The sequence below is a fragment of the Cebidichthys violaceus genome, unplaced genomic scaffold, assembly GCF_023349555.1.
Source record: "Cebidichthys violaceus isolate CVI_PGR_0920_01 unplaced genomic scaffold, fCebVio1.0.p SCAF_4, whole genome shotgun sequence".
Taxonomy (NCBI): Eukaryota; Metazoa; Chordata; class Actinopteri; order Perciformes; family Stichaeidae; genus Cebidichthys; species Cebidichthys violaceus.
Genome location: NW_027176594.1, coordinates 11425821 through 11441029, shown reverse-complemented (window position 1 = coordinate 11441029; position 15209 = coordinate 11425821). Strand labels below are relative to the sequence as shown.

At 41.2% G+C, this 15209-nt stretch overlaps 1 protein-coding gene across 4 annotated transcripts in view; it reads right to left on the bottom strand.

The window, feature by feature from the left end:
• Nucleotides 1-15209, bottom strand: part of sorcs1 (sortilin-related VPS10 domain containing receptor 1) — a 174476-nt gene that overhangs the window by 13770 nt on the left and 145497 nt on the right. For 2 of the 4 annotated variants that reach the window (XM_068726874.1, XM_068726872.1), the window contains exons 11-20: nucleotides 14104-14180; nucleotides 12707-12798; nucleotides 12236-12343; nucleotides 9723-9840; nucleotides 7109-7242; nucleotides 5219-5332; nucleotides 3862-4033; nucleotides 2762-2948; nucleotides 1955-2088; nucleotides 262-388 (exon numbers count right to left, since the gene is read on the bottom strand). In XM_068726874.1, coding sequence (XP_068582975.1) covers nucleotides 262-388; nucleotides 1955-2088; nucleotides 2762-2948; nucleotides 3862-4033; nucleotides 5219-5332; nucleotides 7109-7242; nucleotides 9723-9840; nucleotides 12236-12343; nucleotides 12707-12798; nucleotides 14104-14180 — 1263 coding nt within the window. The remainder of the gene's footprint in view (nucleotides 1-261; nucleotides 389-1954; nucleotides 2089-2761; nucleotides 2949-3861; nucleotides 4034-5218; nucleotides 5333-7108; nucleotides 7243-9722; nucleotides 9841-12235; nucleotides 12344-12706; nucleotides 12799-14103; nucleotides 14181-15209) is intronic. The other 2 variants (XM_068726871.1, XM_068726873.1) reach the window with 1 other exon arrangement.

Sequence of the window (15209 nt, the reverse complement as noted above, 5' to 3'; positions counted from 1 at the left end):
TTATTTACTATACTTTATACAATATTTAGAAGCCATTCATAAGAACAACCTTTTCTAAAAAGCTGACTCATTAAAAAGTGGTGCCATTTGAGAAGTGCAATATTACCAATATGTATGGAACAATGAACAACAACAATGAGACCCAGGTTATTACGAAGCAGAATTATCCTTTAATAATGATGACAGTGACATCTGTCTGATGTGATGACCTATCTTGTGTGTACAGAGAATCCCAGTGATGGAGTCTTAGAGTTGGCTCACCGTGGACAGCAATGGTTTTTCTGTCCTGCAGAATAGTATTCCCTGCAGACACCTGCACAGTGACTGTACTGATGCCTTCCCGGGAGAACGTGCACGCCACACTACCCTCTAGGGTGATTACTGGCTGCTGGGGGAGAAAGAGACAGACAGGTAGAGAAGGTAGGGGAGAGGAGGAAAGTGAGAGTCTGGGGGGTTTGGGTGAGGGACCCTTAGCTGGTCTCACACTGCTGTTATTCACACACTCACAAGCACACACTCACACATGCACAAGCATACGTTGCGAGCTTGGCAATAATCTGTGCTGTGCTGAACAGTGTGGGGGCCCACAGAGAGTTCCCTGTGGACGTCCTGTCATCACTCACGTCTCCATTTGTTCCTCAAATAGCTATAAGATGCTAATAATGTCATAATTTATTACCAACTGACATAACCGGCTGTCCTTTTGGAAGGCCACTGATGGTGTTGAACAAACACATTAACACAACTACAATTATGAAGGCAAATAGTAAGAGTGTGGCATTTGTATATACAGGGCTTCCAGCATATAACGCACCTGTTGCACCAGAGAGATGGAGTTTTTTTAGTGTCTCAATCATCTCACAGTGTTTAGAAGTAGTGCATTATATATTACAGTAATGCTTTGTTTTTTAAAACATTACATAAAGAGCAGTGATGGAGCCCTAAATATCAGGCCTGACCCAACAAGAACCCTCAGTTTCTGTCACAGTCCCAACCGAGCGCGAACCAAGCAGTTTTGGGTCCGAGCCCAATATAAAACCATGATCTCTACTGTAAATAGATAAATATACATTTTGTCATAGGCCATTGCCATATTTATTAAATAGAGATAGTATAACATTTGTGCTCAATAATGAGGATCAGGAGTCGGGAGTCCGTTCTATTTAACGACTGTCTGATTTTCTGCAACAGCAAAAAATCAATGAAACAATAGTCAATGTTGATATTCAAATTATGCAAAACTCTATGTTATTGATTATAACACAAAGCATAACGGACGAATAACGAAAACGTAAGGGTGGTGGAGGAAGCTGCAGTGGAAAAACACCATTGCCATGAGCATAACATGAGTCAGGTTATAATGGCCACACTGCTTGCATGAAGATGATTGGACATTGTACAGCTGACACAGTAAACACACCGATGGACATCGTGAACTTATATTTTGACTGGCTCCCAGAGTTTCAGCAGTTTGGATAATTTTTGCATATTCTTGCCCTGTTGTTGGATATATTTTGTATTTATTTTATAATAAAGAACTGTAAATTAAGCTACAGATGTTTCAAAAGCAGAGATCTCAAAATCTGTGCACACAAAACCAAAATTATCTGCATGGCAAGATACCATTAAGGTCCTTTAACACATTTTAACTCTGTGTGTGATTAATCAGCTTTGCCTGGCAGCTTCTGACCTTAGTTAGAGGAGTTTAGAGTAAGAAGGAATGAGGGATACACTTCACTGGCTATCAGTAATTAAATTTTGTGTCCCTGATATGTCAGCATTCTCTGGTGCCAATTAACAAGGCCAGAATGTTTGCAACCTGGATGTTCAAAAGTAGCTGAACAAAATAATGATCCTCACATTTTGGAGCAGAAGAGTCAGCAAACTACTTAATTGCAAACATGCAAAGGGAAAAATCTCAGAGCGAAGACGGAAAGTCTTGAGTGCACAGTACCTCTGTGTTATTTCCGATCCACCAGATGTAGGTGACCGTTCCCACTTGGCTGGGCCACAGAACAGCAGTCAGGTTCACTTCCTTATTCCTCACCGCCACAAAGGGAGCTGAGAGATGGATGTACTCCAGCTGACCTACTCATACACACACACACACATTACAGAGTGAACTCCATCCCAATGTACAAAAACAAGAAGAAAAAAAAGGACAAACTTTTTATTTTATTTTTTCAAATGAAGAAAAAAATGTGGGTTTATAGTTGGGTGGGGAGGCTGAGTTTGTTCAGATTTCTGTCCCTTATTGGGACCGTTGGCTGCCATATGTGTGTTATTTTTCATTCATGGCACTCCTGAGCCTAAGGTGGCTCTATTTGTTCAGCTGGCACATAGGATTGACAGATTGGACGGGGCGATGGCGCTCTCGGATCAATAAGTCAGCTCCTTTACATCTGTCACCTCCTGAATACACCAGGGGTGGTCAGCCCCGCTAGATATGAGTCTGCAGTGGCTTCTGTGGGCTGAGCGGCTGTGAAGCATAAGCTGACTTGAGTGGAGGTGTAATGGGATTTGTTCTATCTCACTTGTTCGTGTGGGTATGGGAGGGGAGCATGTTCTGTGAAGAGATAAAGCACAGAATGCGGTACACTGTGTACGAGCTGACAGTCGCAATTCTACTGAATGTGATAAAAAAATAAGTAGAAGGCAAAAAAAGCCATAGCATGAGCGCAAAAATTGGAGATTCTCCTATCTAAATAACTACATATGCACATTTATAATACAAATCTTAGAAAACTCCTTGGTATCTCACATGTTACGTGCAGGTAGAGCATGACAGTCTCTGAGCCGAGGCTGTTCTCCCCGGTGGCAGTCACCCGGTAGATTCCCACAGCTTTGTAGATGTGTTTGATCCCGTCCTCAATGGAGCTCACATTGGAGTAGGTCAGAGCGTGGCCATCTCCGAAGTCCAGCGTGATGCTTGTCCGCGCCCCATCGCCCTGCACGGGACAAACACTTTCAGGGAATCTGCAGGTTTTGCCTTTTATCGCCCACAGAGTCACTCAGGTTCCAAGTAACTCGTTGTGTTGCACTCTTCTAGCACGGAGCACTTTGTCCTTTCACTGTGGTCCTGCTCATCATAATGTATGCACTTTAGACAGATCGGTCAAAACTGGTGTTTGTAGTCAAAAACCTATCATTTGTGGTGCTGTATTTTACTGTATCTTAAGTACAACGGATGTGGGCTGGTTTCTAGCTATATTGCTGAATTACTGCTCCCTGTGAGCCAGAGTGCGTCCTTATAATTGGGTTGCACCTCCTTCTTGTAAAGTAATTTCTTAACTGCTGTTTACATGTAAAGGTGCTCAGTAAGACTAGCTAGTTTAAAACTAATGATTTACTAAATTAATTTGCAAGACTCATTGTGATACTCCTTTTAAAAAAGTCGCAGGTATTATGGAAACGCTCTATGGGCCACTGGAGATACTTTCTTTGCCATACTGCGAGTGGCCCCTGGGACATATTAGCAGCAAGAGCTCTCTTAATACATCCATGGTCAGTGGTGCAAGAAGAGCACATTTTTATCAGCTCAGTTTTACATTTAAAAATGCATTAGCCATAAAACACCAAGCACAAAAGAGGTTCAGACCACTTTATGGAACTTAACGTTTATCAAAAGGCAACATTATATGAAAAATTGTAAAGTGCCTCTGGTGTTAGAATGTGTCGCTTGGATGAGACAGTCTAATAATAGGGAATACTGTATTCTAAAATATTTACTTAAACTGCGTAATGGAGGTTCAAGTAGAAAATACTAATAATTCAGACTGTAAACTCATGTTTACATTGTGAATATAATAACATTTACTTGGTGTTCATGAGAACTTTAGACAAGAACAGAACACAGCTTACCTCCTCCAGAAAGACAAGGAAGGTGACGTTGGTGCCCAGTGTGGCTGTCAGCGTTCCCTTACTGGTGACCAGGTGGAGACCTTTGGGTGCTTGGATAGGACACTGCTGCCTCCTGGCTGTGTACTCCACACTGACTCCAGCTGTACAGTTATTAGAGACCACTTTTCTGTAGCTGGAGGAGGAAACACACAGAAAGCTTTTAGGTGCAATGCTGAATTTGAGTTTAAAATATTATCAACAGAATGTGAAGCGGTTACAGTGTTGACATTATGTCGAAGATGTCCATATTGTGTCGCAGATATATCTAATGAAACTCATACAAAGGTTTGTATGATGTCTTATGAAAAGTTACTACTAATTTTTCATGCGTTTACCTACGAAAGTCCAGCAACACATGTCAATTTAAGCTTGTTACATTCATACAGTCTTTTTTCAAAATAAACATCTGTCTTCACAGGACACAGTTTCGTTTAGGCAACAAAACTACTTAGTTAGATTTAGAAACAATGGTGGAATGAACTTCCCACTGACATGAGGACAGCGGAGTCGCTGTCCATCTTTCAGTGTAGGCTGAAAACCCACCTCTTCAGGAAGTGCTACACTGAGCCTTCCACTTAGCACTTATTGTATTCATACTAGCTTGTTGCACGTAATATATTCATATTACTTTTTGCACTTACTGTTTTTGTTTGTTTCTGCACTGTACTTTGGCTCTGAGTTATGCTCTGCTTCATGCTCTTAGATGCTTGTTTGGAAAAGGAGATGCACTTATGACTTCTGGTGACTAGTAGTTCTCTTGAATACCAATGTTGATGCACTTATTGTAAGTCGCTTTGGATAAAAGTGTCTGCTAAATGACTGTAATGTTTCAATGAAGAGCTCTGGGGCGTTCATGGGTTTCATTAGCAGGTGGAGTCTGTACAGTTCTTTTTTTATGTTCTGTAGATGTTCAAATACCACATTCTTTCTGAGCACTTTAAGGACTTTTTGACAATGTTGGCTGAAAAATTCAAATTACCAAAAGCTCCTGAACATTGACTTTGAGGTGAGTTTGTTTTGTCAGAGAGTTCAATCTAGGAAAACCATACTTTGCACATTCTTACACTGAACGGGATACATACTCTTTCATTCAGAGCTTTTTCAAACATGCCTTACAAACAATACTTCACCCACAGTAGATCACATCACTACCAGTGGTTTACGTGGTATGATCTTCAGCCTGTCCTTGTTGTTGAAGAAACTAATGAATGTACCCAGGGCTATTCAAATCAGTTGCACCGTACATCTTACCCAATGCCTGTGAGTCACAATGGAGAATACGTGTGCTGATTGTAGTCTGCACTCGTCTTGTGCTTACCCGGTGCTGTTAAGGAAAGTCATCCCTGTGGTGCAACTCCTGGACATTGTTGATGGATGGAACCAAAAGGCGGGGGTGCACTTGCCGTTGGTTCGTCTCTCGTAGCCATAATCACTGTAATGGTCAGAGCAGACAAAAAGAGAAAAAGTTATCCAATCAGAAAGCACGGAGGAAGCACTGAAAGACAAGACAGATGCCAAATATTCCTGAGGCTGTTTGGAAAAGTCAATTCTAAAATGAGAAACACTATTTCGAGTGTAGCACGTACTTTTAAAATGACCAATAATTCTGACAGACAAATCAATCAAAAGATAATAAAAAATATTCCAAGCTGAAAAAGATCTGTCGCTTTGTATTTCAGACATATTGGATATTGTTATTCTGATACAGAATTGATGGGAAAAAAGACATGTAAAATTAATGTCATTTTATTATCGACTTCACAGAAGTTACAGTGACTATTTTGTGCATCTATAAAGGTGCTTTCAAAACACAGCTCACAAGTTGTTTTGTCCTACAAATTATATCAGGCAGAGCAGCGCTGTGTCCCCAAAATGATAGGAACAAATTGCCCCAATTAGTGCGACATGCACACAGATGCAAAAGTGTTGTGATTGTTAATGAAAGCGATTAGGCTTGGTGATTTATAGTTTTTATGGTTCTTATTCCAAGAGCTGCCTTACTCGAGAGACCTGCAGATTTGGGTCCAAAGCAAGAAAAAATGAATACTGCTGATGACTCAAAGAAAGCGGGTTAAAAAATGTATTCTCTGTAACTGCACTTGTAAAAGAAAGAGTGACTGGCTGCAGCTACCAAATCATCTGTGTATTATCATTTGTATTCAGGTGAAATCAATTACCAGTTTCTGGTAATGAATAAACAGACTTGTGTATTCATTACACTGTTTGTTCTGTCTAGGTGTCAATGTGCGTGAGGAATAATGGCTTTAAACTGCTCACATGGCTCACAGTAGGATTTGGATTGAGACATAAAATTAGATAATCTATATTAAGTGTGTGAATGTGTTTTTTTAATCAATACACTTCTCAGATTTAGACATGTCTTACAGATCAGATTTACGACTTACTACTGTAAAAGTACAATGGAATGCCACTCAAAGTTGCAGTGCCACAACAATGTCAGTGCACATTAAAAAAATGGTTAAACCATCAACTAAACTTTATCTTATTAAATTAATACATATAGCATAAAGTAAAAGCTTTTCTGCATGTAAATTAATGAGAAAATATGACGCTATATTATTAGGTAACTGGTCACAGTAAACAATCTCTTCATTTGATCTTCTCTGCACAATGTTGAGGCTGCACAGCTTAGAGTTCTACTGTGCCAAAGAAACATCAATGTGTCGCGGTCAGCCATGGCTTTTGTTTATGTTTGGCGTCCTGCACTTGGAACGCGGAACGGAGGTTCAGAAGCTGAAAATTTCAACAGGAAAAAATGACGTCCGCCGAGTTGTCTGGAATGCAGCATGAGGTTTGACTTTACAACTTTAGTAGGAATTAAGGGGCTCAAGGATGGGTGCCACAGACAGGAGCTGCTGGTGAGAGAACCCCAAGAAAGTCTGAGTTTAATCTTCACAAAGCCATTCTGCTTCCTCTTTGTTTGAAGTTTTAATGGTAGCAGCATTCCAAAGTGGCTGTTTGGGTGACGTCCGTCAGCACACGTATTGCATCATTTCCTGCACATTGTTTTGTTTTTTTTATTTATAGACAGCGACTGTAAAGTTATGGGCTCACAAAAGACGGACTAAAAAAAGAATGGTAAAAATGGAGGAGCCTGAGGCCAAGACACCCTGACCATTCCCCAACAGTACAGAGAGAATGCAAATTAAACTAAATATGGGATGGAAAAAAATTATAGTATACTCACCATTCAAAGTCAGCCTCTGTACAATCACAGGGGCCCGACGTCATTGACACAGAGTACGTCTTTCCCATAACGCACCTGGACGTGGGCTTCAGCTTCCGGTAGATTCTTTTCACCCCCATGAGGCATGGCTCGCCCTGTGGGCCCGATTTCAGGAGCGAACCAGAAGGAGAGAGTTTAAAAAATGAGTTGCTTTTGCAACTTGCCACTATTAATAATTCACGCGATGCAACCAAGCATGTGTGCGAAAAGCACCGTTGCCTTGCATTCCCGTTCAGTGAATATTTACGGCCTTGTGCTGTGTGGTGTTCTAAACTCAACAACTGTTCCTGCTTCGCGAGTGTCACTCTGGAGATTGTGCCGCTTGAGTTCTTTTTTAGAGATTCATTTTTTTTTGGTGACATTGAGATGAACGAATAAGGAGCTTCAGACGCAGAAGCTGCCAGCACCCAATCCATTTTTAACCTTAAATCTATGCATACGAAGTGAATATAAAATCAGCTGGCTTACAAACAAGATGAGAAGATGAGACCAGACTGTTTCACTGCATCCTCCACATACTACACTACTACTCTGTTTTCATGGCCAGAACATTCTGTCTTTGTGCATTAGGTGTCAGTAGTGAGATGCTTAAAAGACCTGGCTGTATCTGCGAATAGACTACCAGCTCCTGCAAGTGTCCTCAACTTTCCCGTGGTCTTTAAGAAACACAAGCAATGTCCTCTGTTTTCAGGTGGTGTTTAGTTTATTCATGCAGCCTGCAGAACCTGCAGTACCTCTACATATAGGCAGGTTCCGCCTGTAATTGGCTTGGACTCTTCTCATCTTCCATGCTATATGTTTTGATCATTAGCCTGCTCTGAGCATATGGGTGTCTCAACCAATTACAGAACGGTGCCATGAATAAAGGCTCGCTGGCTCGGCTTCAGGCCCGGCCAGGTTGAGGGGTTTTGGGGCAGGTTTAATGTATGCAGGGGGCTAAGAGTCGGTTCACTCAGAGCATCAGCAGACAAGGCTGCAAAATCTGCATAAGTGCTCTGGGAACCGAGAAACGTCCAGGTTTAGTCCACTCACTATGCTGCCAGGATAAAGCAGCCAGTGATCACACATTACCCTGAGGCTGCAGCCTGGATGTCCAGTTCAATCTAACGTCTGTATCAACCCAACCTTAAGAGGCAGAGAAGACTTTAGATGATTTCATTTTCCATGAAGGGATTGACACGTTATTTTGGAATAATAAACATTAATCCACACTTTAATCCTCTTTAAGGATTTTTAATTGAAGTGCATTTATATGCCAAGACTGCTGACATTAGACACATAGACTGCATCTGAAATCAATCCCTTTATGTTACCTCGAGCACTATTTAATTTTCACAGTGTCAGGATTCTATGTGGACAATATAGAACCCTCAAAAACTCCCATGCAGAGCACAACGTTTTTGCTGTTGGTGTGTTCAACACACTCACTCCCAACACGTCAACTACTGCTATTTGGTCACAACCCCTTGGTATCGGAGATAGACGCACCAAGTACCCCTCTAGCATTGATTTTGTTCTAGGTTCTATTACCTTGAAAAAATCTTTTCAGAAATATATCTCTTCAGTGGTCCAATAATAAAGGTCATATCTGTACATGTGCTGACTTTGTTCTTCTTCACTGAATGGAAATAGCCCCTATGCATTTAATTAGACCTCCATCACTTAAGAATAGTGTGTGTTAATTGCAGTAGTTGTGTGCTATAATGGATTTACTAAGTGTGAAGAGGAGGCAACTTTAGAATAGGGAACCTGTGTGGGTTAGTAAGTGTCAAACTATTAGTGAATTAGTTATGAGCAAGAGTGCACTTTAGAATGGGGAATATATTCTGCGTTAGAAAATCATTTTGACACTATTGCACTTGACGTCCTTACTTCCTATCAATAAGCAGTAATTAGGAGGATATTGAGGGAAAATTGAGTTAATGGCCTAGTGGTTGTATGCATGCAGAAAAAGGCATTCATAAAGATTTTATATTTAAAAGAGCCAATGTGCTACTAATATGCATAATAAGGCAGCTGGTAATATTAAGTGTTACACATTTTGCATTGTGGCCTATGTTCTTGTGTATGATGTTTGCAGAGAGAAGACTCAGTGTGGATCTGCTTTGAGTCAGACAGCCTCTCTTCATCTGCAGCATGATCACAGTATTTTAACTGAAGCACAGTTTTCAACCAACAACAGAGCACAACAGTTAGGTTCAACCTGCAAAGTGTCACTGAAACAGACCTAACGTTTCGACTAGCCACTACATAAAATGGCAAAATACCGTTGACAGAAAATTCTGATCCAGAGTGGACCCTTGTGGCAAATATAAAGTTTTCCTCCAACTTTCCTGAGATCACATTCACATTAAGATGGGTTGTACAAACGGATGGATGGACGTACAGACAGACAGACAACCACAAAACATAGTTTTATATATATGTTGCCTCGGGCAACAGCTTTTCGCCGACACAGAGGCATTTTAAAACAGGTTAATCTACTTGAAGATTCTCCTCCATCTGAGCTTTAGGTGTAGATTTCTCCACCAACCATGGCGAGTGATAAACATGTCTGTGCTGGCATGTACTGTACCTGGTTGTGCAGGTGCCATGTCTGATAATCCGCCTCTGTACACCTCCTGTTGAAGATGGACCTGAAGTCGATTTTCACCAGCTGCCACTCCGAGCGATGACTGACATGGCCGAATATCCTGGAAAATAGCCATGCACGCTTGTCATATACAAAACATGCTGCAGATAAGGACCAACCAAATATATATAGATTAGGCTGGGTACATTCTAGGTTTTTCTTATTCTTAAAAAATGCTACAAGAAAGCACACCAGTGAGCCACAGTGTTGTACTGACTGACACGTTCCTTCACCACCATGAACACACACTGTAGTTTATGTCAGTGGATCCCACATACACAGTCCTGCAGCCATGAATACTCACTAGAGCACAACATGTGCGTTGATACGCTGCTAAAAATAGACCCCTACAAATGCACTACAACAAGTTCTTTACTCCCAGTGGTGGAATATAACTTAGGTATAGAACTAAGGTGCCCAACTGTAAACAGTGCTGACTGTGTGACGTCACACAGTCAGCAGTTGGCTTTTTCAAAGTTTCATCTTCTGCAGTCATTGCTCTTTGCAACATTTACTTGCAACAATAGCGGAAACCAAAAAAAACCAATACCTGCTTTGTACACAAGTGAGTTGAATAGCGAGTCTAGCGCATTAGCTCCCACATACCATCTCTGGTGAATAACCAGCTAAATGCGTGGGGTTTCTAGGGTTTCAAGAACTTTTGATTGACACTTGAGACCCCCTGAAAGCCTCAAAAGGAAAATGTTTGGGGGTCTTTGAAAAATTATTTTTCACATGCAATTTTCACAAAAAAAAAATTAAGTCTTTTAAAAGCTTTCCACACTTCAGGTTACTCCTTTTGGGTTAATCCAGCTGCTTTGGGGAATGACTGAGCATTTTTAGATGAAAAACTCAATCAGCTGAGGAAGACCTGTTTTTAAGGATTGTCGTCTCTTTGAGATCGGGTTGAGTGCTGAAAAGAGGGGTAGCTGGACAGACGGACTGAGGGCTGGGTTATGCTAGAGAAGAACTCATTTGTATGACTTGTTGCCGACCACGTTGGTGGAAGTGTTTATACCTGTTTAACTCATAGAAGTTGTAGGATGCAGCCCACCATACCCCTCCACCAGACCGGTATCAGGGGAGGACGTTTTTTTTAATCTGACAAGGAAATAATGGTTCAATGAGTGTACTGCACCTGAACACATTGTTGGTTTTGGACTTAACATGGGATTTGTTAACAGTAAATTTATATACAAAACTGACAGCTTTCCCCTTAAAGTCACAACCTGGAATATAATGCCCAATCTGGCATCTTGACATTTTGACTTTTTTGTATAGCAAGTTTGAACTGATATGTTGTTTTTGAAAAGAGTTACCTTATTTCTTGTGAAAGCTTAATCATAATAAATATCCACATATTCAATAGTCAAAAACAAAACAGAATCCAAGGTTATGAGACTAAATAAGATAAATATTCCATCTCCTGCTAAATTGAGTGGGTGTGTTTTTTTGCACTGACCCCTCTCACCATTCATACCCCAGCATATTTATCACAATCAATACGTCAATTAGCTCTCGAGGCACCCGACCATGACAGGCACTTACTGTAAAAATGAGTACAAATTGATAAGAAAACAGTGCATGATGGTCTTTTGAAAACTAATGGTGTGTCTGCAGCTGAGAGGCTCCGTGCTGGAGGAACTTGTTCTCAGTGCAAAGCTGCCAGCATTGTCTTTACACTGCCACTTTTCCCGGCTCTATTTTGTTCTCGTCGAGACTATCGCCGTGCATTTTCCTATTCTCTCCCTCCCTCCCTGTCTCTCCAGCTGCGCCCTATCACTCTCCTGTAGAGCTGACTACAGAGTCGACTGTCAGTCTCTCATGTATGGCAGGTGGCTTGAAACATTGATGTAATGGCTGCGCAAACCCTTTCGTGACACATCCCAAAGTCCTAAATCTCTGCTGCAATGTGGGAGTACTGCTGTGCATACCACATGCACGCACTCCAGCTCTGGGCTATTCAACTGATAATCGTGAAAGAACACAGAGGGAATCTTCATGATTCTGGTTTCTGAGGACATGCTGAATGAAAGGCTGCTAACTGCTCTTCCCACTTCTTAATGCTGTTAAAACTTTAGACCAAAGTTTCTTGTCGGTTTTCTCAGGCATTTTGTGATCATTTTCCTTCATGTTCTTCAAAATGGACAGTCACGCCGTCGCCGGCTGCCAACGCATTGATCTCCTGTGATCATAATCTGGAGACAGACAGTTTTGATGTTGGGAAGACCTTGAGAGAAATATTTTTTATTCATGAAAAGGAAAACAGGGAGTCAGGAATGCTTAATCGAGCCAGCTTAGATATAGATGCATGGCAGATGAGAGTGCACACACACACACACACACACACACACACACACACACACACACACACACACACACACACACACACACACAGTCTATTTGTTGTTGCTTTGATTGATAGATTACCAAGTTGACAAATCTCTGTCACTCACGTCATGATGAGAGTCTCCTCCCCAGGCTCTCCCAGCACCCCGTCCACGAACAGAGGCGTGTTGGTGAAGCTGTACTTGTTCCACTGGCGTCCTTCGTCAAAGCTCAACCTGGGAACGCAAACAGACGCTGCACAAGGCACCGATGCTGACCCAGCCCCCGACTGTGAGCACAAGCTAATGACCCAGAGAGTAGCCTAACAACTTGATTTCATATACATGAGTGAGGCGCTCTGCTCAGTGAACACCGATCAGCAGAACTAGACTCATTATGGCTTCAAACACAGAAATGTGAAATTGAACATTTGCAAAAGCAGATTTCTCCATGACTGATGGGTTTATAACTACAATATGATCATCCCCCAGTTTGAAGACAGGCTCATTTGCTTTTGTTTGACTAACTTAAGACTCGGAGCTTCCTCTGAGGGAATTAGTCATGGTGTGACAAATGGCGTCTCCATCATAATGACTCACCACAGGTGTCGGATGGGAAGCGGAGTGTGCCTTATTGCGACTAAGGCTCCTCCTTGGTCGAGATACAACAGCGCATACTCCTCGTCAAAGATCTGCAGGGACAGAAAAGAGAGTGCTCACTCTGCAGTGGCTTGTTTTTCCGTGTACGTGTCCGACACCACCCACACTGAATAATTTGAGTAAACCAAGTAATAATACACCAAACAAACACCGTATACATCATTGTTAGAACTTGCTACATCAGGCAACAAATTTTCATTGCCGTGTTTAATTAGAAACAAGCCCCAAAAATTGAAAGCTTCAGGATCCAATTGGGTAAGGGGAACCCACGGGCACTGGAGGCAGGGACTGAATCATATAACTCTTGAAATTTAGAAATTTGATTCTCAACCTTAAAAAGCTCTGGCTAGTGAATGCATATTAAAAGGCTATATGATCAAATCAGGGAGAGTGAGTGAGTAGGATATTTTTAGTGATAGCAGGTCAGTCAGTTCATGGTGCTCCATATGGTGAGTGGCTGTGATTCAATTGAGCACATCATTGAAAAAAATATTATACGGTGCAAGTCTATATTATTAATAACATTACATATTTGCTGTACATGTTTGTATATTAGCTGGAAGCTGATCTCAGCCAACAACATTGTCTTGATGAAGTCAAATTGAAATAAAAAATGAATCACTGCTAAGAAATGAGTTATGTAAAAATACTGTATGTTTCTACATGTACTGTGTTATTTTTGATCTGAGTACACTTTGTAATTATGAAACTGTATTTTATTTTACCTTTATTTAACCAGATAAGTCAATTAAGAACCAGTTTACAATGATGACCTGGCCCAAAAGGAGGCATGTCTTTACAAAACAAATAAGACATATACATCTGAAATGATCTCATACAAAAATTACAACATCATAATATGTATAATATATAAAAAACAGTGTTCCTGGTGAAGCAAATTCAGAAGCAGTTGCAGTGATTATCGTATGTAATGAGTTATTGAAGGAGGGTAACAGATATAGAAAACATAAGAATTAAGAACATCATTTAGAACATTTAAGCAGCCCTTGCAATAACGTCCTCCAGTGGTTGTGTATTTTGTGTCATCCCTGAGCGTCATAGTCTGAAGTGCAGGGCAACTCACCAAGTGTTGGTATTTGAGTGAGAATGTGTTTGACATCCACAGATATTTTTTTTTTTGTTATTTTGTCAGAGCATTTGATCTATTAATTGCTGTTGAGATGTAAAGAAAATTTCAACAAATGGAAAAATAAGGTTTCTAAAATGCATTACCTACCCTCGCTTTAATAGTTGGTATCTAATACTATGTGGGTTTATTGAAAATGGCAGAATATGGCAGTACAGTCCTTATTACTACAATAAAAAAGCACCCTCACCTGTCTCCATGTGTTTCCTGCATCCGAGGCGACGAACACACTGACATTGCTGGTGGTCAGCTCTGAGCCGATGGAGCCTGGAGGTGAGGCGGCAGACAGGCAGAGGACAAACTACTGTAAGTGGTTGAGTTGTTTATGATATAATGCAGACACAGGAAATGAATTCCATTTGAGATCAAAATGAATCCCAAATTGTATAAAGAGCCGTCAGACCAGCAGTGGTAATACAGCAGGGGGCTCCAGCCTGCAGCTGCAGACTGGGTCTGTAATTACAGGCCTCCAGAAGATCGACTGTGCAGTGCGACATTTGCCCAAACCCCTAAATTAACCAATAAATCCAGATTACTGTATTCGTCTTTCAGCATATTACGACAAGCTTTCCTAATGCTGTGCAGACTGCTGTAATTGCTTTAATTTAGCCTGTAATTGGTGCCAGGTGGTTAAACGCAAGGCTGGAAAGTACTGTAAGTGTTTCAGAGGCATGGTTGTCCCCTTGAAATAATTAGCTTTACAATCCCTACATTTAGAGAATAACCTAACACCAGCTGAAAATCTCCATTTTGCTGACCTCTAGTGTGTGATGTTCTCACTTCACTGTGGTGATGAAGAGGTTCAGTGTGTAAATGCAACCCACAACAAGTGAGTGCTGTGCAGGTTGGTGTAAAGTTACTATAAAGACAAACTGAAGAAGTGTATTAGCTTGAACATAGCCCCTTCACATATTTACAAGACAACAATTCTCGCCTTGTGGTCGTATGCCTTCGCCAACCAGGCATGTTGCAGTTTACATGTTCGTCCAAAATGTCATGCCTTCATCCTTCTGTTATATTAAACATTTGTGTGAAATTGTCATAATTAACATTTGAATTCCCGAGTTATAGCCAGTGACCTTTGGCCTTTGAAGACCAAAATGTAATCAGTTCATCCTTCAGTCCAGGTGGACATTTGTGCTTGTTCCCTCCAGACACTCCTGAGACGATACGGGACGGACGGTCGGACAGATGGATGGACAGACAGACAAACCGAAAACATAATGCCTTAAAATGCATTCAAACGCAGAGACACAGCTGGGTCAGATCGATTTAATCCGGGCTCCTACTGTCTGC